The following is a 26437-nucleotide window of genomic DNA, read 5'->3' on the forward strand; positions in this document are numbered from 1 at the left end:
GATAGAATAAGTTATCTGGGTCTTGTTTTGATCATATGATTTTTTTATGAAAACTAATAGATATGTAAGAAATTGTAGACCTTGTTTGAGTTTCTGATTAATATGTTAGAATCAAAAGAGCCTTCTTGGATTGTTTAGTACTTCCTGGTATGAAATTTTGGATTTGAAAGTTGTGTGCAAGATTAGTGTGATATGGGAAAACCCAACTCATCTTAACACTCTCGTTCAAATTAGAGTTTTATCAAAATTTTCAAAAAAATATAAATAATTTTTTTTTGATGAATTCTTTTCTTTCAACTTAGGCTAGTTGAAGACAGGTGCAACCAATTTTCTTGATGAATTCTTCAAAAATTATTATCCAGAAAATCATTTCGTTGTGTGTATGTGTATTGTGGTTTTATTGAACCCTTTGATAATGATAATCTTGAACATTGTTTACAGATTCAATGATAATACTTCTTGTTTACCTATTTTTTGGTTTACTAGAAACTTACTTTCCTGTGAGAAATGTTACTTTCTCATATTTGTATATTTAAGATATACATATATATATATATATATATATAAAGTTCATGTTTGCCAAGATAATGTATGTTTTAAAACCTCTTTTGTTTTAGTTACAAATATGACTGATAACATTATTCTAGGTTCCCCATTTATATATTTATTATATCCATTTACTACAACAAGTACCGGAAGCAGCATGAAACCATTGAATTAAAAAATAAACATTTAATTAAAATACATTTGATTCATACTGAAAATACATTGACTAAAATACAGAAAATAACTTACAATTACAATTGTAGCAACTGCAAGGATCTTGATTAGGGAAAAACAGAAAACTAAAAAGGGCTCTCAGAACACTCTGGGTTTTTCTTATAACACTGATGGAGAAGAAAAATTCAAGGATGTCCGAGAGCTTACAATTGATTACAATTTAAAGAAATAAAAGCAAAACAGTAAACATGTGATTGATGAAAGCAGCTGGCAGGACATGATACAAAGTAGATGCTGTCGGTTGCTTTCGGCTGATTGATTGAACAGTTGAGCAGCTTTAAACAAAAGTTGATTGGGTGAATAGTGATGGTGAACTGTAAAAGTGAACAGTAACTTTTACTATTCATCACTTTCGGTGGAACATGTGAATCAATATATATACAAATTAGCAGCTTTTCTCAAAAGAGTATTGACTGAAGCTAATTTGTATTTATATGGAATCCTATGCAAACGGGTCTTGAGCATCTTGAAACTCTGGACCCAAATACTGATTAGTTGATTCTTCAGACGAGTGAACAGTTTCTGAATCATCTGAACCGTCTGAATCTTCTTCTGAACTGGTGGATTGGGTTTTGGCTTGGGCCAAAAGTCGCTGGGCCAATTGGATCATATCTGCTTTAGCTGACTTGGATTTATTCTTTGACTTGTCCTTGGACTGAGCCGGAGGTGGAATGGGCTTTGCCTGGACTTTGGATTTTGATTTGGGCTTTGATTGGGCTGGTTGAGCAGCAACAGCCTTGAACTTGGATTTGGATGATTTGGGCTTGGAACCACTGGATGAGGGGCTTCCAAGGTTGACTGGAGGAAGACTGGGCTGACTTCCTTTGGAAACTGCAGCAGTTGGGTTCTGCTGGGCTTTAGCAATAGCAGGAGTTGGAGCACATTGATCAGATGGAAATTCTTCATGAACAATTTCAAATATGCGGGGTAAATTGTATTTGGCCCACCATTTGACTGAATGATGCCGGATGATTATGTCACCATCAATCCCATAATGCCATTTGAATATCCAAGGGATTTTATACTTGGCTATAAAAATTAACAATAATGGGAAGGATTTTTGACGAGTGGTGAATGGGTAGACAGTAGCAAAATAGTTGATTAATTCAAGCAGATTATCAGGGAGAATAGCTGAAATGGCACCATAGTGAGTCCACCATCGCAGAAACCAGGAAGGTAATTCAGACTTGAATTTTTGATCAAATGAAATGAACCATGAGTGACTGAAAGTTTCACTTTGGTACAAGAAAATCTTGAACCAGGCATCAATGTAATCATGGTAATTGTACTGGATGGAATGGCCAGGTAAATCTCGAGGCTGATAAGGAGGTCCTTATTCAGCTAGAGAAACAATGTTGTGAATGTAAATGGAATGGTACAGAATTTTGTAAGCATAGGTGCGATCTTGGATTGGTTTAATCAGGATTGATTGGTGATGGAGTAAAATATCTTTGTAATAGGAGAGTGTTTTTTCCGGATGTGACAGGGTGAAATGGCATCCAGGACCAAAATAGGATTTAGCAATGTCATTAAGGAGTTGGCTTTTTGGGTGACTAGGTTCTTTGTAGAACAGATTAGTAACATGTGATTTGGTATAATCAGTTTTGGATGACCGGATTGGGTTGACTGGAAATGGAGTGACAGAAACGGATTGATTAGGTGCAAAAGGATCAGAGGCCAATGCAGAGGAGTAATCAAGGTGATGAATATTACCAAGAGCTTGGTAACGGTTAACCAGGTCAAGAGAGTGTGATTGGGAGGTTGACTCCAAAGGAGGTGGAACAAGAAGTTGATTAGGTTTACTGGAAGATGGAACCAAAGCCTTTGAAGGGGGCCTTGGGCGAGACATCTGTGGAGAAAGAAATAATAGTTAGCAGCCAGAAAGAAGGTCTAAATAATCTTGATGGTGATGTAAGCAGTTGTAGTTGTGAGCAAGTAAATTGCGACGGGCTTGAATTTGATGGAAATTGATATATTGGGCTCTTTTAATAGTTGGTCTGGCTAATTTGAGACGGTGAATACGATGGGTAAGTTGTTTAATTTGGGTTTTGAAATAGGTAATCCGGGTTTTATGGTAGGAAGTAAATGGTGCAGTCATCCCTTACCCCCCTGTAAAAATTCCCGGGTAAGAAAATCAGGGAGGGAATTATGACAACCAGGTATATAGGTAATATCAAAATCAAAAACACTTAAAATAGCTTGCCAACGGGCAAAAATCTGTTTACTAGCAAGATTTTGAACATCTTTTTCTAAAATAAATTTAGCAGATTTGTAATCAACACGAAGTAAAAATTTTTGATTTAAAATATCATCTTGAAATTTTTGAATACATAAGACAGTAGATAAAAGTTCTTTTTTAATAGTACTATAATTGGATTGTGCTTTATTCCAGACACGAGAATGAAAGCGAACAATTTGTTCAGAGGATTGAGGAGTAACTTGTTGAAGCAAAATGCCGCCATAACCAATGTCAGAGGCATCAGTTTGAATAATTTTGAATGAATGTTCAGTGGGAATACCAAGGCAAGGAAGAGACTTGACATATTGTTTGACTTGTTGAACAATAGAAGTATGAACAGAAGACCAAGGAGGATGATTATCCTTTAACCGATCAAATAAAGGTTGACAAGTTTTCCTAAGGTCTTTGTAAAATTCAGCAATGTAATTGAGGGATCCTAAGAACCTTTGTAATTGGGTTTTATCCAGAATTTTATCAGGAAATTTGGACGCAAATTCAATGGATCGACTAATGGGTAAAATAGTATTTGGATGAATATCATATCCCAAGAATCTAACTTTAGTTTGGAATAATTTAATTTTAGGAGCAGAAATGACAAGACCATGACTTTTAATGGTGTAAAAGAATGCAGTTAAATGTTTCCAATGTTCACTAATCGATTTGGAAAAAATTAAGATGTCATCAATATAAACAATTGAAAAATGACTAAATGGGTTGAATATGTCATTCATGATGTGTTGAAATTCACTAGGAGCATTTTTTAAGCCAAATGGCATGACATTCCATTCATATTGACCAAAGGGTGTATTGAATGCAGTTTTATACCTATCTCGAGGATGAATTTGAATTTGCCAAAAGCCACTTTTTAAATCAAATTTACTAAAAATAACAGCTTGATTAAGTCGTTTAATTAAATCTTTTTTTATTAGGAATAGGATATCTAATCCATTCTAAGACAGCATTTAAAGGTTTGTAATTGATAACTAATCGAGGGACACCTCGTTCTAATTCAGCATTTTTATTAACATAAAAAGCAGGGCAAGACCATGGTGATTTACTGGGACTAATGATTCGGTTTCTTAGTAATTCATTAATTTCTTTTTTGCACATTTCTAATAATTCATGGTTCATTTGAATTGGTCTAGATTTAGTAGGAATATGTTTTTCATCAAAATTCTTAATATAAGGTAAGGTAACTACATGCTTTTTCCTATGCCAAAATGCAGTAGGTAAGGTAGAACAAACAGTTGATTCGAGTTTTAATTTGAAATCATTAATTTGAGAAATAAGAACTGGATCAGTTAATTGTTGATCAATGCGTTTATAATTAATTTCTTCTTTGAGAAAATTTAAATGCCGAGTTAAACGACTAATCGTATGAGAAATAGAACAGTCTTTTAATTGGTTTAATGCTAACATTTCAGGAGGAGATAAAAATTTAAATGTAACAGGTTGACCTAAAACATGTGTAGTTATGCCGGTACTTGTTGTAGTAAATGGATATAATAAATATATAAATGGGGAACCTAGAATAATGTTATCAGTCATATTTGTAACTAAAACAAAAGAGGTTTTAAAACATACATTATCTTGGCAAACATGAACTTTAGGTAATTTATATTTGATATGCATTTTAGTACCATTAGCAGAAGTTAATTTTTCTTGACATTTCTCATAGTATGTAGTAGGAAGTAAACCTTCTTGAATACAATTTAAATCAGCACCAGTATCAATTAAAGCAATTAATTCTATTTCAAAATCGTTAACAATTATCTTAATTTTAGAATACCATTTTTGAATATAAAGTTTATTAATTAGACTTAATCGTTTTTCGTCAGGACCATGGGATTGAGCTTGATTGTCAAATAACAAATGATCTGGATTGGGTGGATCAGGATCATGATCAGAGTCATGTGGGGATTCTTGATCATTAGGTTGGAAATTATCGAGACTTTTATCAAGTTTTAAAGTAATAATTTCGTCTTCTAAATTTTTATCCTTTTGTTGTAGTTCTTTGATGGTTTGTTTAATGTGATTGATTTCGTGTTGTAAATCTTGTAAGGTAACTTCTCTGTGTTTATTTTTAAATCTTTCTAAAGTTTTGGTTAAACTAATTATTGGTTTGTCAAACTTTGGTTTGGAATCTGAATGAATTAATAAGGATTTTAATTTATCAGTATATTTTTGTTTTAATTTAGGATCATCTAATTTACTAATTAGGTCAATAAGAGCAGATTCTTCTTGAGTAGTTTTGGAAAGAACAGTAATTTGTTTAACTGGTTTACAACAAACATCATTACATCCTATATTAATATTGTTGTCCGAATCATCACTAGGTGATTGGGAATCAGATGAAGTACTAGGATGATCAGAAGTAGAGGGACTACTAGTAGAGTGATTGAGTTGAAAGATTTCATATAATTGACTTTTGGAATTGTCATCAATTTGAAGTTGATTAACTCTATCTTTTAATTTTTGTTTTTCTTTGCATTTATTTGAATAGTGACCTTTTTGTCCACAGTTATAACAGGTAATATCTTTGGTGGATTTAGATTTTAGATGTGATTTAGATTTATAATATTTCTTTTTAGGTTTAGTATAGAATTTATCATTGGATTTAGAAGGTGCATAATTCTTTTTATATTTATTAGAATATTTGTATGATGATTTATGTTTCTTTTTGGAATATTTGTGGGATTTCCTACGAGAGGGTGCAACAGGAGGTAAACCATATTGTTCACAGAAATTGCCTAATTCATATTTGGCTTTATGTTTATCTTTATTAGCTTTTTGAGCAAGTTTAAGATCAATACACATTTTTAAACCTTCTTTTTGAATAGTGCTAATTATATCTCCATATGTTAAATTATCATATTCAATAACACCAGTAGGTTTACTAAGAACATCCCTAATTTTGTGAGCAAATAAACTAGGTAATCCATTTATAAATTTTTCTTTCCAAAATGATTTTGTACAGTCATCTCGTAACATAACTCTAGAGGTAAACACATCCTTATACCATCGAAAATCGCTTAAAGTTGGACAGGTAAGGTTACTAAGTTGATCGTGGATGCGAGAATATATATTAGTAGGGGTACCAATAAAATGTCGAACGATTGTATAGATTAATTGATTGATACCATCAGGGTGACAACATCCAATAGTTTCATCAAAAATAGGTAGACCATTTTCATCGGTTTGATTAGCATATATGATTGTGTCTCTTTGTTCTTCGGTAAGGTATTTTTCCCACCAAGATTTGAGCATACCAGTAAAACCAGAGGTAAGTACGGAAACAATTTCAGGTTGAGAATATTGGGAATAATTACTGAGATAACTATTTGCTACCATAGATAAATGATTTAATTTTTGAAGGATTTGATCTTCACTGAGACCATCAATATTCCACTCATATAATTTTTTAGCAGAAACAGAAAATTGATTATTGAAATTAGTTTCTTCAAATTGGAGGTCAGGTGGAGTAGGTCGAGTATACCAGTTTTTGATAATGTGTGGATTAACTTTGGGATAATGAATTTTATTAAGATGAGAAGGTTGAAATTGTTCAGCTAATTGATTTATTTCATTATCAGTAGTGTCAGTTTCAGATTGATCAGAAACAGTGTTGGTGATAATAGGTTGTTGATTTAAAACAGTAATACCTTTATCTTTGGATTTGGAAGTATCATTAGGAGTTAACTTAGTAAATAAGTGTTCAATGGCTTTGACAGTAGATTGATCATTGGTAACTAGGCTAGTTCGTTTAGAACGATGGCTAGGGAGATTAAGTAAAGGTTGATCTAAGGGTTTAGTAGATTTTGTAGACTGTTCATCTAAATTAGTTTCTATTTTATCTAATTGTTTACCAATAGTTTTTAAACATCGATTAGTATAATTATTTTGTTCAATAACTTTTTTAATTTCAGAGTCAGTACCAGGTAATTTAAAGGGAGAGGCTGGAACTTCAGAACCTTGATGATCAATAATTATATTTTCTAATGGAGGATGATTAGAGCTAACAGAAGAATTAGGAGAAGTTTTCCATTTATGTTTGGTAATCGTGTTGATCTTTTTGTAATATTGTTCTAGATAATCAAAGAAAGATAACTCAAAACCATATTGTACCATAAAAACATACCATTCTCTAGTGATTTTGGATTGCTGAGTAGAATTATATTTAGCACGATAAGCATGTCTTTTGGTTCTATTTTCGGTGGATCGAAAATCAAGAAGTAATTTATCTAAATCAGGAGTAAAATCTTTTTTGATTGTCATTAATTGAGGATTGACAGGAGGTATAAATTCTTCGAAATCAGTTTGAGTTGGGGAAGTATTGGAAGCTACATCTTCTTCTGGTAAATGTGTAGGAGTAGTATAAACAGGTTTACTAATCTGGGAAGTAGTAGAATTATCAATTCCTTTTAATTTACTATGGGAAGTCTGGTTAGTTTGACCAAGATGTATTTGACTGTTTTTCCGAAATAAAGGAGTATTAAATATTTCATCTTCAGTAGTTATTTCAGTAGGGACACTAGAAGTACTATGTCTAGAGGATTGACTTCGATTAAATTTAATTCGGACAGAACCATCATTATATTGTTGAATATCTTGGATATCTTGAATTGAAGATTGTTGTTGATTATGTTTGTAATTTTCATTAGTTGTAAGCCATTGGTCAGGGAGAGTAATATTTTTCCATTCAATCATTTGAGGAACATTAATATGTGATTCATTATTACTATTCTGGATTAACAGAGTTTTATCCTTTGGGCTTTTATGTAAGGCTTGAACATTTAAATTGGTTTTCATGCATTTATAATGAACACGGTAAATTAAGGCAATATTATGAACTTTATCTAACATATTGGTAAATGAACCATTTAATTGAATATTTAAAGTTAATGCTTTCAAAATATGTGGATCTTGTAAACTAAGTGTAAAGTCAGGAAAGCAATTAAAATGGACTGGACCTTTATGCAGACCGGTTTCCATCATTCCCATTAAACTATCATTATAATCAATAAAACGGGCATCTCTTAAACATATTAAAACAGAAGCATCTTTTCCTTGTTGGGTTAATGGCTTAACACCTACTTGAATTAATCCTAAATGAATAAAATTGTTACCATTTTTTAAATGTCTTTTTATCATATTTTGATCAAATAACTGGCAGGTTTCCCTTGGTTTAGCTAAAGCATAAATTTGTTCAATTGTTTTAACATGCAGATTAACATGAAAAGCATTCTGTAAAAAGGTAGTTTTATAAATTTCCTTAATAGGTAATTTTGGTATATTCCAAGTTAAATCAATATTATCATTTTGTATTTCAACATCTTCTTCATTAATTACTAATCCGTGATTAGGTATTGAGGGCAAAGTTGTTGACCTAGAACTGACTGATGAGTTACTTCTAAATAATCGATTCATTGTTCTGTTTTAATTAATCAGTTTTACAGATATCTTAATACATACCCTATTCTTGTCAGTTTTACCACATACCAGTTGGTTTAAGTACAGACCCTATTCGGGAGACCCCTATGTCCTATACTGCCTAACCTTAAGGACTTACTCTGGACAGGGAACGAAAGTGGGTGACTCAAACCAGGTGGATAAACACAGACCGATCTTTCGGGTGATCAAGATGAACTGAAAACGTGATTAATCAAATGAACAACAGAATAGATTAATTGGAAGAAACTAAGCAGTTAGAAACATATATATATATATATATATATGCGTGCACACACACAGGGGTGACCATTGGTTCAATGGTAAAAATCTTAGCCTAATAACCTTGAAGTTATGAGTTTAAGTCTCGAGGCAGCCACTCAGTGTACTATGTCAAAGGTTAGGTGTGTACCCAATCTTTTCCCTCCCCAACACATATTAATGTGTACTATTTGGGCGTTGTTTATATATATACACACACATAGAGATAGCATATCATATGCATATAGGTATGTATATATGCATACATATAATCTACCCTTATACCCATTAGTTTTCTTGATTGTTTGTATCGATCTTTAGACCTTGAAATCATATATTTAATAAATTAATAATTATATCTCTTGTATTAAACTTTTTTTACCAATTTTAGATTCACGGTGAATCTGTAGCGTCTAATTAGGTAGCATAATGGGGAAATGAGGAGTGGTACCTGGAGGACCCAAAACTAATAGCCGTTAGTAAATTGTTTTGTGTAACCTACTCTTTAGGGAAACATTATTTGACCTTCTCTCTTGACTTCTAAGTTAAAGTTGCTTTTAAATAGCAACTTTTATGGTAGTATGCCATTTGTTATTCCTTTTGTTTTCAACTATTCTTATTGAAATGTTAGTACCTATGACTCATCAATTATGCCAATAGGCCATTAACAGAAATTACCCATGCTTCGGAAGTTTGGCAGTGATTGCAATTGCAAATTAAAACCTTTCAATGGGTATGGCAAGAAAAAAAAATTAATTATGGTTTTGGAAAATATGTCTGCATCACTTGCATGTTCTATTCATTTGTGCTATTGCAGATTTTGTGCTTTTTTCTTACAGAAAACATGTTGTTATTGTTTGATTATTGAAAGAACAAGGTAAAAATTGACTTATAACATAGTCCAATTATTTGAAGATGGTATAGAGCATCTTGGATGTGGACTGATGGAAATTTGTGCTTCAATTCAACAAATCAAAAATATGAGGCAACTAACAAGTTTTGCTCCACGTGCACATATATTTATATATATGTATGTATATATATATATAACGCACAAACAGACACATGTATTACAGAGCATATTCTAACGCAGTATATAGAGATTTCAATTTTGAATGTTGATAAGAAGAGATTGAGCCATGGTGGTGTGTTTTGGCACTGTAGTCTAGCCATGGAAGTGGTCAAGAACTTGGCACCGATGACCAGAACTTCTAGATCTGAAGAACAAAGGCAAAAAACAAAGAGAGGGAGAGATAGCGTAACTAGAGATGAGGAGATACCGTGAAAGAGAGAGAGATGAGCCACTGTCATGACACCGTGAGGGAGAAGTGATGCCAGTGAGAAAAAAATGATGAGCCATTGCCGACGTCGTAAATATTTGCAGTAGAGAGAGAGAGAGAAGAGAAGTGAGATTTAGAATAACCCTAAACATATATATATATATATATATATATATATATATATATATATATATATAAGGGGATGTTCGGGGATTATTCGGGGCAGGGGTAGGGCCAAGGAACCTATCCCCGGCCAGCCCGAAAACCGTCCGAGATTCAATTTTCAACACCATCTCCGGCCCTAGGGCGAGTAATTTTCGAGAAAAATCCATTCTAGTTGGGTCGGGTTCCCGTCAGGCCGGGTTTAAATTGCCATTCCTAATCAAAAAATACTAAACCGTAAAAATTTTATCAAATGTCTCACATGAGTGTGTGGTCCATATGAGACTTAATTGAATTTAATTGAATGTCTCACATGTCTCACACTCATGTGAGATATTTAATTGAATTTTTAGAGTCGGTAAGTATTATTTCAATTAGAGGAGATATATCATCTCCACACATACATGATCACCACAACTCTCACTATCATCTTAACAACTCATAATGTGAGGTTTATACATACATGAATACTTCATACATACATCATGGTCCAAGATCATGGTCCAAGATTAAATTGAGATCATGAAACCTCCCTTAAAAAAAAAAAAAAAAAAGCTCCAAACATTTCTCATATCCTAACTCTAATGATTAATCATGAAATATGAACAGGTGACGTATTGAATGGTTTTTTTATTGGACTGGGGATACTCGAGTATTTTTCATAAGTGTAATATATTTTACTATCAAATCCAAATCTACCTATTGGCACCCAAAAATTCCTCGTTGGCTACAGGAGGCGTCGACCGGTCTTCCCCGTCTCTGTCTCTCGATCTGTAACCGCACTTTCGACTCTTCTCTTCTCTGCTCTGCTCTCTGCAGTTTCTTCCAGTTTCCAGTTTCGAATTTGTCCTCTTAGTTTGTTTCCACTTCTTCTGGGTAGCTCGGCTACGAGTTCAGATAGCTGTTTTTGGGTATTCTTTGTTACTGCAATTTAGGGTTCTTTCATTTCTCCTTAATAATTCCACAAATATATTTTTTTTCTCCCAATCTTTGGTTTTTTGGCCTTTCAATGGAATAGACACTTTTGGGTCCTTGAGATATTTTTTTTATGCCAAAAATTTCACCTTAAATTAAGGTATTTTGGTTATTTTTTCCAGTTGTCATTTTGAGTTTTGTTGTATTTAGGTTAATTTTTCCTATCTTGTTCTGCTATTTTTTGCAGTTATCATTTTGAGGGGGTCTGGGGCAGAGGGCATTTGTCAATTTTGGGTACTTGAGATGCGGGGTTTTTCTTCCAAAACCTTTTCATGTTGTTTTTTGGGTAATTGGTTTCAATTTTTGTTATCTAATCTGTTATAATTTCTATAGTTCTGTGCTTGCGGGAATCTTTTGGGTGTAAAAGTTACTATTGATTCATTTCTTACTCGCAAAGTTAGGGACTCTTTTGAATTTTTGGAATAATATTAGGCAGGAGTCGTCCTCCTGGCCATATTTGCAGCCAAAGGTCCTGCATCAATGGAGAATAGGCCAACAATGATTGGCCCTAAAGGCCTAATCAAGAAACATGAATTTGTAAGGATTATTATTCAATGTCTTTATTCTCTGGGTTTTAAAAAGTCAGCGGCTTTGTTGGAATCGGAGTCTGGTATTTCATACAAATCTGTGGAATTAGGATTGCTTGAATCTCAAATTCTGAATGCAAATTGGGATACTTGCATTGACACACTTCATGGGCTTAAGGAGTTGACGGATGAAACAAGAGCTTCGGCATTGTTTCTCGTGTGCAGACAAAGCTTTTTGGAGTATTTGATTCGCGGGGATGATTCTTCGGCTTTGTCAGTTCTACGCAAACAGATTTCTGCATTACATGTGGGTAGAGAGAAGGTTCACAACCTTGCTTTTGGAGTTCTTTCGCTCAAGGAGATGGGCTTGGGTAAGGTTGATGATGATGATGTTGTCATTGAATCACGGAAAAAATTGTTGACTGAAATGGAAAAATTGCTTCCACCTCCTATAACACTTCCGGATAGGAGATTGGATCATCTGGTTGAAATGGCTGTTAATGGCCAAATAGATTCATGTATGTACCACAACTCGTTTGATTCAGTATCACTCTACGAGGACCATCTATGTGGTCGAGATCAGATTCCTACAGAAACCATTCAGGTGTGTCAACTGCCAATGTTAAATTTATGTATGCTTCAAAGCTTAGAATGCTTCACTTTTTAAGTTAAACTATCTGATATATAAGAATTTCTGCCAATCCTTTCTGATAGTTAGCCATCCAGCACAGCATTGTTATGATTAGATCTATGGTTGGTTTCCTTATAAGCTGTTTGTACTAAAATTTAAAGATGATTATTACTCGGAATACTCTTCTTAACACTCAACTTGATTGGAAGGTTGGTATAGCTTGTCATGCTGTTATTTCATAAGAGCCCCAACTTATTGATTTACTTGGCTGTTCACTTTTATGTGGAGAACACTCTGGTTGTGCTGTGTTTGTTCTCTGTAATGGTCAAATTTGGGAGCTAATTGATTGACAGATAATGATTGATAATTGATGAAAGTTAAAAGATGTAAGATGAGAGATAAAGAAGTGAAAATGAGTGTTAAGTGTATTATTTTGGTGTTTTAGTCTTGCTGTATTTAAGAAAACTGAATTATATATATATATATATATATATGATATACATGCAAAGAGATTTAATAAATATAATCATGGCAGGGGCAGGGTACGTAAAACTCTTCCCCGCCTTATTTTCTTAATTTTGGGGTGGGGCCAGAGAAATTGCCATTCCTAAATTGAATCCTGTTTTATTGGAACACTTCTTGTTTTGAGTGAGCTGGTTCAATTGTCAACTTGTTTCTCTTTGGAGACATTGTTATGCTTAGAGTAATTTTTGGATAAATGCAATCTATTATTGTAGTAGTTTGTGTACTACTAATACTATGGTTTGACTTTCCCTTTTATATCTCATTATTTATATGACAATATCTCCTTGTTGTATTTTATGATGAGATCTCCTTCTTTATCATTCACATTTTATTTTCTCTCTTCAATAGAGTGTTGTTTTTCGTTAATGAACTAATTACAAGCAAAGTGATGGGAGACTTGATTATGCTTGTCATTGTAAGAACCAGATTTTATAAGCCCTATTGATGTACCTAAGACTGGTTACCATAATTGCAAAATCACTGTCTTACGTGTGAGGGGGAAATTCCACACACAGTTGAGAGCAAGGTGATTCTGCACGAGCCACCAGGTTCCCACATAAAGCACAACTATTGAGAGTTGCCCAACTGAAGGTTTTGTGGCTAGAGGAAGCTTCAATGGTCAGGTCAGTGATATGCGCTTAATGTTTAGAAAAAATGGGAATGGAAAATAGTGTTGGTGATTGTTCATACCTCCTTTCTTTCTCTCACTCCCTTTTTATACAATCGTGTGCCATTATTGAGTGTCATTTCCCATGGAATATTTCATTGGAAAGGTCCTATCATTATTCCGACGCACGCAGATCCCTGTGTTGCGCAGGTTTTAGTCCAAATGGGGTTTGGACGTTCTGTCTTCCTCGGGTCTCATCTTCAGGTTCTCCTCACATGTTTCTTAGTTCGGACTCGAGCAATAGACTTGATCTGCGAGCTTATCTATCTTCCTTTCTCTTTGATCAACTCGTGCTTTCAATTTGTGGACCTCGCTTTTTTCACGAAGTGCTTGTTCTTGCTGTATAGTTGTTTCCCTAAGTTTCTCTCATTGTTTTGGGATGGATCTCCATAATTTCCTTTTAAGAGATTATCTTCTTGATTTCTTTCCATTGAGGTTCACCTGCTCATCTTTTGGGACTCTTTTTCCCATAGACAACACCAACTGTGTGGGGGAAAATTCATTCCGCTGTTGAGAGCAAGATGATCCTGCATGGCCTCTGGGTTCCTACAAAAATGCACAACCAGTGAGAGTTAACAAGGGTTTTCCGGCAGGAGGAAGGTCCAATAGTCAAGTAAGTGATACGCACTTAGTTTTTGGGAAAATAGAAATGAAAAGTGGTAGTAATGTTTTCAATTGTTCATACCTCCATTCTTCTTCCCATTCCCTTTTTATACAATTGTGTGTCATTGTTGAGTGTTGTTTCCCATGGAATATTTTCTTGGAATGTGAATTCCAGTTCTTGCAGATCCCCATGCGACGCCACTCTCAATCCAAATGTCAATTAGTTCAGATCAGTGAAATGATTTATTCTATTGTCAATCTCTGCTTATCTTTTCTCATCCCCGATATCCTTTGATCAGGGTTTTTGTGCTTCTCGTCTTGATAAGTCTAGTTGGTGCACCTTTTCCGACCATCGATCTTGTACGGCTAGGCGTTCATTTTGGTCTAGCCCATTCTGACAAGCCCATTCTTACTACATATGATCCTTTACTTGCTCGTTGAGTTGGATTCTACAATATTGTAATTTTTGTATATGTTTGTTACCACTTCTTTCATTAAGCCTTCTTATTCTTCCATTTCATTTCCATTGTTTCTAGTTCTTGAGTTATATTAGTCAATAGTATTAGGTAGTGTTTGTTCCCAAGTTACATAAATCAATAGTACAAGGTTGTGGGTGGCATGGACAGTCTCAGAGCATGTGTGCTTGTGAGTGTGATCTAGAAATTTCAGTCCTTTTCATGGAATTGTGAAATTCTTATTTGTAGAGTTGTTTTGCTTAGGGGATGCATTGTTGGTTAGAATCCATGTTTAGATATAACAGCTTTTGTAGGTTTACTGTGACAGTGTATCTGAGTACAGGTAGATGTATTTTTGGATATTTTTGTATGATATATGATATGCATAGCTGTTATGACCTGACCAGTGATGTAAAATTCCCAAATATAGTTATTCATTCCATGTTGCTTTGGTAGAACTTGTTGAAGATATGAAATATAACCATGGGATTACTAGGTTCTTTTATTGATTTTTTTTTTTTTTTTTTGAAAAGTGATGCATGTTATTTTTGTAAATTCTTGAAAATGTGGGTTGGACCAATTAGGAAGTTTTATTTGTTCTGATATTCTATTGTTAAATATATGTATTACTGAATTACAATTTTACATTGTTGCAGATTTTGCATGACCATAAGCATGAAGTTTGGTTCGTCCAGTTTTCCAACAATGGGGAACACTTGGCCTCATCATCATGTGACTGCTCGGCCATTATATGGAAGGTACTATTAAATCATTCCTTTAAGCTACGTGCGTTTGAATTATAAAAGCAAGTTTATGTCATTCTTAGTAAATATCATATGTTTGATTACTTGTATGTTTGGTTTGAGATGTTCTAAATAAGTGCACTTTTTGACTGTTTATAAAAAATTGTGTAGAAAAGTAGAGAGAGTGGTTAGAAAAGTAAAGAGGAGATGTTGATAGATGTTGATTGATGTGACCCAAATAAGTGTATGTAGGTAAAAAAAGTGCACTTTTTTAGTTTATCCCAAACACCTACTTAGCATATTTGATTATTTATTATGGGCTATGTGATATGGATCTCATCTTATGCAAATTGCCGGGAATTTTTTTTTATACTAAAGTATGCAGTAGAAACATCAAATAAGAGTTTGAATGTTGGGTGGTGCTATTTTAGCACATCATCTTATTTGGATCAGAATCATCTTATTTGGGTCATATGACCTCTATACCACATCACTTCAACCCCAATCCACATTTCACATTTTTTCGTAAAAAATCAAAAAGTATACTAATCTAGCACTTCCCAAACAATCCCCGGTCTCTGTTGGGAAATTCCTATATGGAATATGGAATTTGGTTTTTTTAGAAAATCCTGGGAGGGAGATCTATGTTGCTGGGATGACTAATAATCTTCTAAATGTTTTATAAATCTGCAGTGCTTGGAACAATATTTACAAAATCCTTTTGAATTTCACAGTGAATTTTCTAGTTTCAGCTTAGAAAATTGAGTAATACACCCTTTGTTCCATCCTGATGAATATTCAGTTGTTTTGGTCTAATTCATCCTATTGTTAATGGTTTGTCTATTTTGGGCCGAAACTCATTCTTCCGGCAGTACATCGCATATATGGTCATTTGAATCTCAGAAAGTCAAGTCCCTTGTATAAAAATTGAATAATATTAGAAGGAAGAAAATAAGCTATTCCCCTGAAGATATTAAATACAGCATGGGTTTCCATCACTAGAACTCAATTATCCTTCTCTGAGCTGATGAATGATACAATGAAAATGAGTTGGTTTTAAACTTCAAACCATTGGAAGTTTGGTTTTGGCTTCCTTTTTGAAGGATATCTTATAAACCTATGTGGATGATGAAATTTTTTTGGCTTCATTTTGAATTTATTGTTGGATATAGGGTTTTCTTTTTTCATTCTAAAGTATTGTACACAGAAATTGAATGAAGAGTAAAGGTAGAATAACATTGAATTAAAACTCAAAAATTTCATGAATATCTCACTCAAAACATTACAAAATCAAATACTACAATTCTGGTTGCTTGGCTAGGGAACCCTAAGAGAGATGTTTAGCCGCTCATGGAGAGGGGGAGAAGATGATGGTAGTAATGGTAGCCTCCATGGATGATCACAAGTTGCTTGTCTTAGCTTCATAGGCTCTCTAGTGCAGCCCCCAAAAATTCCGTACCCTAGTCCAGTCTATTTTTCTTCCTTTTATTCTCAGAAAAACGCACTAGAAATTTCGCACACGCTTCCTAAGGTAGGCCTCTTGAGCAGTGATGGGCACGTGTGGCGGACTGACAGGTGGCGATTTTCTATTATTCGAGTGGAGGACTTGCTTATGTGCCACTTTTCGCTTGAAATTGCATGTTGTTCACCAAACTTGCATAAGTACACAAAACGTATCATCTCTGCCAAATAACCATACTTCAAGGACCATAAAATGTAACTTAAGCGGCCTTAATGTGGTACCTTTCGGCCTACATTGGTAGTCTTCTTTATTTACTTTATAAAATATATAATATCCCCAATAATTTCTTCTGTTTTGGATCACTATTATTGCTTTATATTTGTTCAAAATCTGTTCTATTCTTTTGTTTCTTTGTATACATTTTATGTGTGATGCCTTTTGTGTATTAGCCTTTGTCCTTTTTCCCCAATTCACATGGACTTTACATGTCATACATAATTTTGGTAAGATGATGCACCATTTAAGGTATAGGACAAACACTTCTGCAAAGGAAGCATTTTATGTCCGACACCTCTAGAAATGTGTCTGACACTTCTTCAATGTATCCTACTAAAAAAATTAAATTAATAATATCGGACACTTTATTGACACTTTGCGGACAACATTGCTTGAACCATTTGAACACGTCTTATGTGATGAATCCCTTCATAATAACAATGTTCCACATTCTTCATAACACAATTTATGCATAAACTTGAGGACAAGTTTCTTAGCTGAGTGGTGTGATTGAGTTCACTTAGCTGCTGCTTAAACTTGAGGGCAACTTTCTTCCAATAGGAGGAGTGCTGATATAGTAGAAATTAGAATAACTAGGCTCAGTGTTAAAAATGAGTTATGCTTTCCTTTTATTTATCAAAAAAAAAAAGTGTTAAAAATGAGTTGTATGTAAATGTTCAATTAGTAAATCAAGTGTCCTGTAGCCTATAAATAGGGTGATCTAATCTCATTTGTACTTAGTTTTTAATTAAAGAAAATAGAATTTGTTTGATCCTAAGAGCTTTGGTTTTTCTCTCTAACCCTTGGGGGTTTACCCCTAATTGGGGATTTGTCTTCTCTCTCTCAACTTGATGCTGATTTGCATTTTGGTTGCATTACTTTGTATTGGTTCTCAGGTTTAGTTAACCATTCTAGAACTAATGTTTTGACTTTATAAAGATTTTTGAGTAAAGAGCATATGTATATTATGTAGGTGTTTGGAAAGTTGCTATTTTAGTAGGCTATTTTAGTTTTTGGTTATTTTAGTAGGCTAAAATTTGTGTGTTTGGGAAGATAGTTGGATTTTTTTGTAGTTGGATGTGATATTTGTGAGATAAAAAGTGAAATGATTATGAGTTTGATATGACATTTTGGGGGTGTTTGGCAAGAAAAAAAATAGCCTAGTTTAGGCTAAAATTCACAAAAAGACAAAATAGGCTAAAATAGCTAATAAGACAAAATATCACATCAAACCCATAATCATTTCACTTTTTCTCTCACAAACATCACATCCAACCACAAAAAAATCCAATCATCTTCCCAAACACAAAAATTTTAGCCTACTAAAATAGTCAAAAACTAAAATAGCCTACTAAAATAGCAACTTCCCAAACGAAGCCTTTGTTTTATTGGCTATTTTAGCTTATTTTGTCTTTTTGTAGATTTTAGCCCAAAAAGCCAAAAAATAGCCTTGGCCAAACACCCCATATATGTAGGTGTTTTGTTTGGTTTTCTTATAATGTATACAGGTGGTACCCACTTCATGCCTTCTTTCACTGAAGTGTAAAGTCATATATATATATATATATATTATGAAGTGTGTTGAAGATATAAGGTAGGATCAACATATCCGGTGTAAAAATTTATAAAATTTATATTTTTACCTCTTCATAACTAACTATATGTCAAATTGACATTTCAAAAAATAACCTTTGGATTACATACTACTCCCATGGCCCATGCCCATCATGCATGCAAAATTTCAGGCCAATTAGAGATCAAAGAGCTGTTTCATCCATGCACTCACATTTCATCTTATTTTTGTAACTATAAGTTCGAGAATTGTGACAGTTCTCTGCAGCCTTGCTTCTATCTGGTCTCTGCAAATTTGCAAACATGAAAGAATCATGAATCCCATGGGTTGTTTTGTGAAATATGGCTCTAACAAAAAGTTAAAGAGGAGTGTAAAAAGAGTCATTCACTAGGTGGAAGTTGATCCTACCTGTTTATTTTTTCGGATGTTTAATTAAATTATATAAACCAGACAATGTTTAATTAAATTATATAAATCAGACCAAACTTAGCCTTGTGTCCCAATCAAGTAGAGTCGGCTATATGAATATTTTTTTGATCATTCAGCTCTATCAAGAGCTATATGCTCAGTTGAATTAAATAATTTAGTAGTTCAATTATATCAAACGACAATTTAAACTTACAATTTCAGAATCCAAAGATGTGAAGAATGATTTGCTTTCAATTGTTTGAGCCCATCTTACCTTATTATAGAAGTATCCACCATAATGATGCTGTACAAGTGAGACTGGATTTTAAGGGTGTTCACTTCCTAGGTTGTAGATATCTCTAGAAACACTCTTTGTTCTCAACAATGTCACAACTCTTTGAAGTTGATATAAAGATCATCAACAATCATAGTAAGATAACAACATTGAATAAAACATCTCTCTAGAATTCATCCCTTATTCTGTTGCTTGTCAGAAAGCCAGTTCCCTTGATGAAGGATGATTTGGTTTTGTAGTTGCTTTTCATAACCCAAAATCATGAGGACTTGAACACCTGACAAGAGTCTGAGTTGTTAAATGATTTAAAGCTCTAGCCAGAATTTTATGGACCACTTGCTTATGATAACCTTTGATTTTCATCCACATAAAATTCAATAGCTACAGCAAGAGGCCATCACTGAAATTTGAAAAAGACAAAAATCGATGACCATTTTCACTCATCAGTTAATATTGTTCTAAGTTGAGTTATGCCTATCAACTCTCCTTTCTCTATTACATGGCAACCTTGATTGTTAGTGGTGAACTGATTCAGGCAGATTGGGATTTTTTTTAATAGATTTAATGGAGCAAAAATAATGCTTAAATATTTCAGGTTGTGTTTGATTTTCAGCTTAGAATGAAAGGCATTCCGAAAGAGCCATATGTCATCTTTAAATTGCAGTATGATTTCACTAAGCCTGGTTTGAACTCTAATGGTCTAACATGGATGAATATTATCTTTTGAGGATCAAATAGCAGGAAGGATGACATATGAAGGTGTTTTGTCTTGGATGGAAGTTATTATGGAAGCGTCCATATGGGGTTTGTGAAGGAGAGAAATTATAAAATGTTTAGACTTCTGCATATGTTACAGGAATCAATATTTTTGCTCTTTATTTTATTTTATTTTAATTTTTTTTGCCCTTTGTTAGGGAGAACTGGGTCTCTAGTGTTACTATTGGGTCAGTTATGCTGGATATGGATGTTTTCCTTGTTTCTCCCTTCTTGGTAAATATCTCTACCATGTTATATTTTCTTGGCATTATTCCCCTTCAAATCAGTTTTTATTTATTTTGTAATTAAAAGGGGACATGTAGAAGAAAGGAACACAGCTTTTGGACTTATCTAGAATAATTTCACTTATAGCTTGAGATTGTTTGCAATACAGACAGTTTTGTGTGATTACTAATCTGATAACCGTCAGTGTTTTTTACACCTTAGCTGAAATGTTGAATTACATAGATATGATGCTTGAAATGTTTTCCCAGATAATCAAGAGATCTTTTTGTGCAACGATTGAACACCCAAATGGCAGCTGCAGAAAATGTGGAACTGATGGAATTTTTCTGATATTCTTTATTTCATCTTCTATCATACTCCACTGATTTAGGAGACTTGACTATTACTCCATTTTTTTCACTTTTCCTTTTCGCTTGTTCAGGAAGTTAAAACTTCTTAACCAAGCACCTCTGGAAAGTTGGACACTTAAATCTTTTAGTGGCTTGAGTGACTCCAACTGCCAATTCAGGTGAGGCATGAATGTTTAGTTTGATAACTCGGACGAATATCGAACCTGGAAATAGTGATGAATACATTTGTTTTTATTGTGTTACATTAAAATTTTTTAATATGCTTTTTATGACCTCAAGAAACAATGATTGTTTAGTTGTTTACACTAAGTGTGAGAATTTGAAGTATGAGATCCTTCTGAAGTATACACTCCTTATTCAGAAACATGGTTAAATCCAATGAATCCGGGCCTTAGGACACTTTAATACTTGTCAATAAAACCATAAATTCCTGGACTTGGTTGAGTTGCTGAATTTTGTTGTTGACTAAAACACTTGTTAGTTGGTATAAATTCAAATGATTTTGTGGTCTAACCATTAGGTTCATTGGATATTGGAAATTTTGTGCCAACTGCATCAACTTTCTTGTGATGTGTTAAATTCCATGTTGAGTCAATCTAGTGTCGGATTTTATGCTTTGTGCGACGTTTCTACTTTTCCATTTCTTGAAGTACAACTTTCTAATATTTTTTTTTTGATGTTATAGTACTCAATTTCTATTCTGATTTATTTATTCAAGGTGCTGCAAGATGGTAAGATAACATTGAAACACACACTACGAAGCCACCAAAACCCAGTGTCCTTTGTATCATGGAGCCCTAATGACACAATGTTGCTCACGTGTGGAAATGGGGAAGTCCTCAAACTGTGGGATGTGGAAACAGGTACTTGCAAGCACACATTTGGGAATCCTGGCTTCACGGTTAGCTCATGTGCTTGGTTCCCTGATTCAAAGCGACTTGTCTGTGGCAGCTCCGAAGCAGAAAAGGGCATCTACATGTGGGACTGTGAAGGTAATGAGATTAAGGCATGGAAAGGGACTAGGATGCCTAAGATTTTGGATCTTGCTGTGACACCAGATGGACAAAATCTTATCAGCGTATTTTCTGACAAAGAAATTCGGATATTAAATGTGACAACAAATGCTGAGCGAGTCATCTCAGAGGAGCACCCAATCACATCCCTTTCCATATCAGGGGATAGTAAATACCTTATAGTCAACCTTAACAGCCAGGAGATCCATATGTGGGATGTTGCTGGGATATGGGTGAAACCCTTGAAGTATGAGGGTCACAAGCAACACAAGTATGTGATACGGTCCTGCTTTGGTGGGTTGAATAGCACATTTATTGCCAGCGGCAGTGAGGATTCACAGGTACGCTTTTTCACCAAGTCCCCTAGTGAGCGGCTGCTTCTTTTCTCTTTTTTTTTTTTAATTTTAATTTTATTTTTTTATTTTAAAAACTTGTTTTAACAATTGAAAACCTTGGTACACCTACATATGAAGAACTTGATGTGTTTGCACAAAATTTACAATATTTAATTTCTCACAAAGCAAACCAAGCTCAAAATGTTGTCTCTTACCAGGTCTACATCTGGAACCGGCGAAGTTCTAATCCAGTTGAGGTCCTTTCTGGCCATTCAATGACTGTGAATTGTGTGAGCTGGAACCCTAAGAGGCCTCAGATGTTAGCATCAGCAAGTGATGATCAAACAATTCGTGTATGGGGACCAAGCCGTTCTAAGAATAAGAAGACAGCTTGAGAAAACAGGCAATTGAGATGTGCTAAATATGTGTATATATATAGCTTTTCTTTCATTCTAATTTTATTGGTTGGTGTATTTGTAAATATGTGGGTTCAATTTGTTTCGTCTTTCCAAATTTTGGCACATATCTTTCCCTTGTAAATCTTCATTTCTTGCCATGCTTTTTTCCTCTTGCATCTTTCAATCTGATACTTGGGGGTTGTTTGGGATGTCCTAAATAAGTGCACTTTTTGGACTAAAAAGTTGAGGAAAAAAATATAGTTGTTTGGGTTAACTTTTTGACTTTTTATAGAAAAATGTGTATTAAAAAATTATATAAATTAGTGTGTAGGAAAAAATTAGGATTGAGAGTTGTGCAATCGTAATTTTTGACTTTTGGTGAAAAGTGATTATTTTTTAACTTTTTGAGTAATTTTTTGACTTTTTAATTTTTTTGTCACATGCCAAACATGGCCTTAAATGTTTAGACATGGTATGGTAAACTTTTGTTGGAGTATGGTTGGGAAGCAAAATTCATATATTTGAGTATGTTTTATCGGATTGTTCTCTAAGAGCATCTCCAACGCTGACTCAAATTTTTCATCAAATCTGAGTAAAAAATGACCCATTTCACCAAATTTGATACCACTCACTCCAACAGTTCATCTTTCACCAAATCTATCCCGGGACAACCGGGTGGTCGACCGGCTGGTTGATCGGTTAGGCAAAATTTTTTTTTTTTTTTTTTTTTTCACGAATTGTCTGAACTTTTTTTTGAACTTTTTGAACTTTTTTCGGGACGACCGGGTGGTCGACCGGCCGGTTGACCGGTTAGGCAAATATTTTTTTTTTTTTTAACGGTTTGAATTTTTTTTCCTGAACTGTTTGAATCTTTTACTGGTTGACCGGTTGGTCAACCGGCCAGGCAACCGGCTGGTTGACCGGTGTACCTCTTTCAACGGTCAGTAACAGTGATTTGGTAAAATCTGTGTCTCGTTCTCAGTTTGATGCTTTTTTTGTTGAAATCTCATTTTGATATCAATCTGGTGTAACGGTTGGAGCATAAAAAAGTAACTTTTTTATCAAAATTTGAATCTGATACCAATTTTGATTTAGCGTTGGAGATGATCTAAGGCAATGGTGTAAAAATTTCAAGTGTTTATGCTCTTTATCTTGGAAAAAGAAATGGAGTTGTTGGCAGACCCCTGCATATTGAAAGAAATCTACTCTGTTCTCAAAAAAGAAAGAAATCTACTCTGATTTGATGGATGCATTTTGTTACTTGTTTTTTCTGCCAAATGCTCCTTTTTCATACATTTGAGTGGTGCTAATAGTTTACTTTATTACTTATATTTGGATAGAGTGGTGCTAATAGTCTACTTTATTACTTCGGACCCTTACCTATTAGTTTTTTATTTTATTTATTATAATAATTTCAAATGAAATTATTAAAAAGTAAGTCTTCTAATGAGATACCCATTCCAATTAGAATTAAATCCATCCATAAAATCTTAACATAATATGAATTGACAATCCCAATACAGTGAGATGAATAGAGTATCACAATGTCAGTTCAGATGAAATTCGTAGCTTTGATGAGGTTCTTAATTTAAAAAAAGCTAATCTTATAATAATGAGTGTTTTTAAACACGAAAATAATAATAATAACAATATCAATTTGATATTTTTTTTCGTATTGAATTTTCAAATATATTTCAAAAAATTGACAATTCATGATTGAATTAGAGGTAACAATTCGACAAGATCTAACTAAACTAGGTTATTCAGTAACACAAGTTTAAACTTAGACAAATTATTCAGTAATGATTGTGATTGGTAACACAAGTCTTCAAATGTGCAAAAAATAAATTCAGAAAATTAGTTTACAATTTGCATGAATTTTCATATGTGATAATCGAGTGAGTGAAAAAAAAAGAGAGTAGAATATAGAAGATTTTTACTTGTTTAAAGATACGTATCGAAAAAACTTCAAGAGTGTATCGATGTCTATAATAATAATTTTATTTAAAAATAATATTGTAATAAAAAGATATGTAGTCTCTCTCTATCTCTCTCTCTGCATGTAAATTGGGTAAATGGGATTGATTTTGATGTTGTTTGGGTAAAAGCTGTGGTTGATTGGGAACCGAAAAAGGCGTTGGTGATTGAAGAGGTACAGGTGTGTCCGCCTCAAGCCGGCGAAGTCCGAATCCAGATACTGTTCACTTCACTCTGCCACACCCATGCTTATACTGACAAGGTATTCATGGAATTGGTTAAAATTTCAACTGGATATCGATAAAAATTATTAAACAAAAGACTCGATAAGAATGTTAAGAAAACATTTAACTGGCCTATCTTCTTATAGACCGATAAGAAACTTCGTTCAAATTATATTTGGTTGAAGGATATGTGGCTGGATTTGGAAAGGAAAGGAAAATGATAGAGGGAGGTGAAATATGAATAAAATTTACTTATATTTTACCTAGTTTGTCACATATTTTTTCTTTTATTTTTCAAATTTCTTATTAAATTTTCCGATCAAACACCACGTAAATAACTCTTACTAATAATAAATCTCCATTTTATCGGAATGAAATCTCAACTGTCTGTTCCATTTAATGGGAAGCCAAATTCATTTATGCTGTGTTTGGTTGAGAGATTTGGGAAGGGAACCATTCATTTATACCGTGTGTGGTTGAGAGATTTGGAAAGAAAAAGGAAAAAAATGTGTGAAATTAGTTGAAATGTAATAATATTTTATTCATATTTTACCTACTTTTTCTTTTTTCTTTTCCAAATCCCTTTTTAAATTCCCCAACCAAGCACAGCAAAACTATATTTACACCCACCCAATGCTTCTATACTTGCACCCTGTATTCTACGCTTTCCCAACTATACTAATCCTAGTTTAGATCTATATTCTTTTTCCACTAAATTTGAAGTTACTATCTGTTGTTGGATTTGTACCCTTAACAATTTTTGGTTCTCTATGTGTTTGGAGTGTGATCTCATTGATGGATCGATCGATGGACAGCAATATTACAAATCCAGACTTAACTATCATCTTATGATTTAAATTTATTCTACAAATATACTCTAGAATACAAATTCAATCCTAACCACACATTCGGGGTAAGGTTCATAGAATTATTCATATGCATATGGAGTTTGTAATTCAAAAGTTGTTTTGCTTATCAGTCTCCATGGAATTGTATTTCTTGATTTTGAGTCATTTCATAGACGGGATTCTAGATTCAAATTCATCTCAAGTCTTCTGGGACTTCTTTTTCTTTCTTTTTTTTTTTTTGGGGGGGGGGGGGGGGGGGTTGTGGGACAATATTGTAATTTCCTGCTTACAGAGCTAAGGGGCTGAGAGAATGCTGTGGGTTTTAACTAGACGTTGTGTAGGGATTTTTTGAAAATTAATTTGAGTTTATTTTGTTTGTTTTTTCAAAAACCTTCTTATTCCATAGGAAAGCTTCTTTAAACACTTTTAATGCTTGTCCGAAACATGACAAAAGTTTCAACAATTAATAAAGGACTAGCTGGAATATTTCCTTGAACAAGGAATTGTGGAGAAGGATGCTAGTACGCATGCATGCATGTATGCGCACCGTAAGGATGGTGCAACTCACGCGTGCATAGCATGGGCAATGTGGTGCATTGGTGGCGCCATGGACGTGCTTTTCTATTTGATACAAAAACCTTGGTGGCAATGATGTGGTGCGATCCAGGTGCAACCCAGTCAGCAACAGTTGGTGAGTCAAACAACCAATCAGATCAGACGACTGCGTGTCTGATTGTGATAGGTGCGATCCTGGCCGTTGATAGAGTAAATGTGCAATTGGACGGATCAAATGGCACTCAATGACGATAAGATGTGTCCAGTTAATATACTTGTGGTCGGGCACCGTAGGTATATGATCCCAGGCCAAATTTGACTCTTAACTGATCGGATGCAATCAACGGACATGACCCATCCCATCAAGTGCTTGGAGGCCTATATAAAAGGCTTGCAATCCAAATTTGAATTTGTTTTAAGAAGGA

The 26437-nt window shown here is 34.0% G+C and overlaps 1 protein-coding gene and 1 pseudogene across 4 annotated transcripts in view; both read left to right on the plus strand.

Annotated features, from left to right (window-relative positions):
- Positions 1-10722: 10722 nt before the first annotated feature.
- On the plus strand, positions 10723-22566 carry LOC114319181 (transducin family protein / WD-40 repeat family protein). 3 transcript variants are annotated; one of them, XM_028266193.2, is made up of 5 exons: positions 10723-11081; positions 11333-12276; positions 15210-15311; positions 21381-22016; positions 22229-22566. In XM_028266193.2, exons 2-5 carry the CDS (start codon positions 11626-11628, stop codon positions 22403-22405), a joined length of 1566 nt encoding a protein of 521 aa, XP_028121994.1. In that variant the 5' UTR covers positions 10723-11081; positions 11333-11625; the 3' UTR covers positions 22406-22566. The 3 variants fall into 3 exon arrangements, with proteins under 3 accessions (XP_028121994.1, XP_028121992.1, XP_028121993.1); XM_028266192.2 differs by having other exon boundaries at positions 10827-11245; XM_028266191.2 differs by having other exon boundaries at positions 10787-12276.
- A 1386-nt stretch (positions 22567-23952) lies between these two features.
- The window catches only part of LOC114319201 (alcohol dehydrogenase class-3-like), a 59697-nt pseudogene continuing 57212 nt past the window's right edge, over positions 23953-26437 (plus strand). The window contains exons 1-2 of the transcript XR_014345554.1: positions 23953-23987; positions 24446-24646. The product of XR_014345554.1 is annotated as an alcohol dehydrogenase class-3-like (transcript). The remainder of the gene's footprint in view (positions 23988-24445; positions 24647-26437) is intronic.

The sequence above is a fragment of the Camellia sinensis genome, chromosome 12 (assembly GCF_055761805.1).
Source record: "Camellia sinensis isolate YWXY chromosome 12, ASM5576180v1, whole genome shotgun sequence".
Lineage (NCBI taxonomy): Eukaryota > Viridiplantae > Streptophyta > Magnoliopsida > Ericales > Theaceae > Camellia > Camellia sinensis.

Excerpts from the sequence above, each read along its gene's own strand:
- LOC114319181 (XM_028266193.2), top strand. The coding sequence starts at position 11,626 with ATGGAGAATAGGCCAACAATGATTGGCCCTAAAGGCCTAATCAAGAAA. Across the intron at positions 15,312-21,380 it reads GCTCGGCCATTATATGGAAG|GTGCTGCAAGATGGTAAGAT; the intron begins GTACTATTAAAT and ends TATTTATTCAAG. Across the intron at positions 22,017-22,228 it reads GCGGCAGTGAGGATTCACAG|GTCTACATCTGGAACCGGCG; the intron begins GTACGCTTTTTC and ends GTCTCTTACCAG.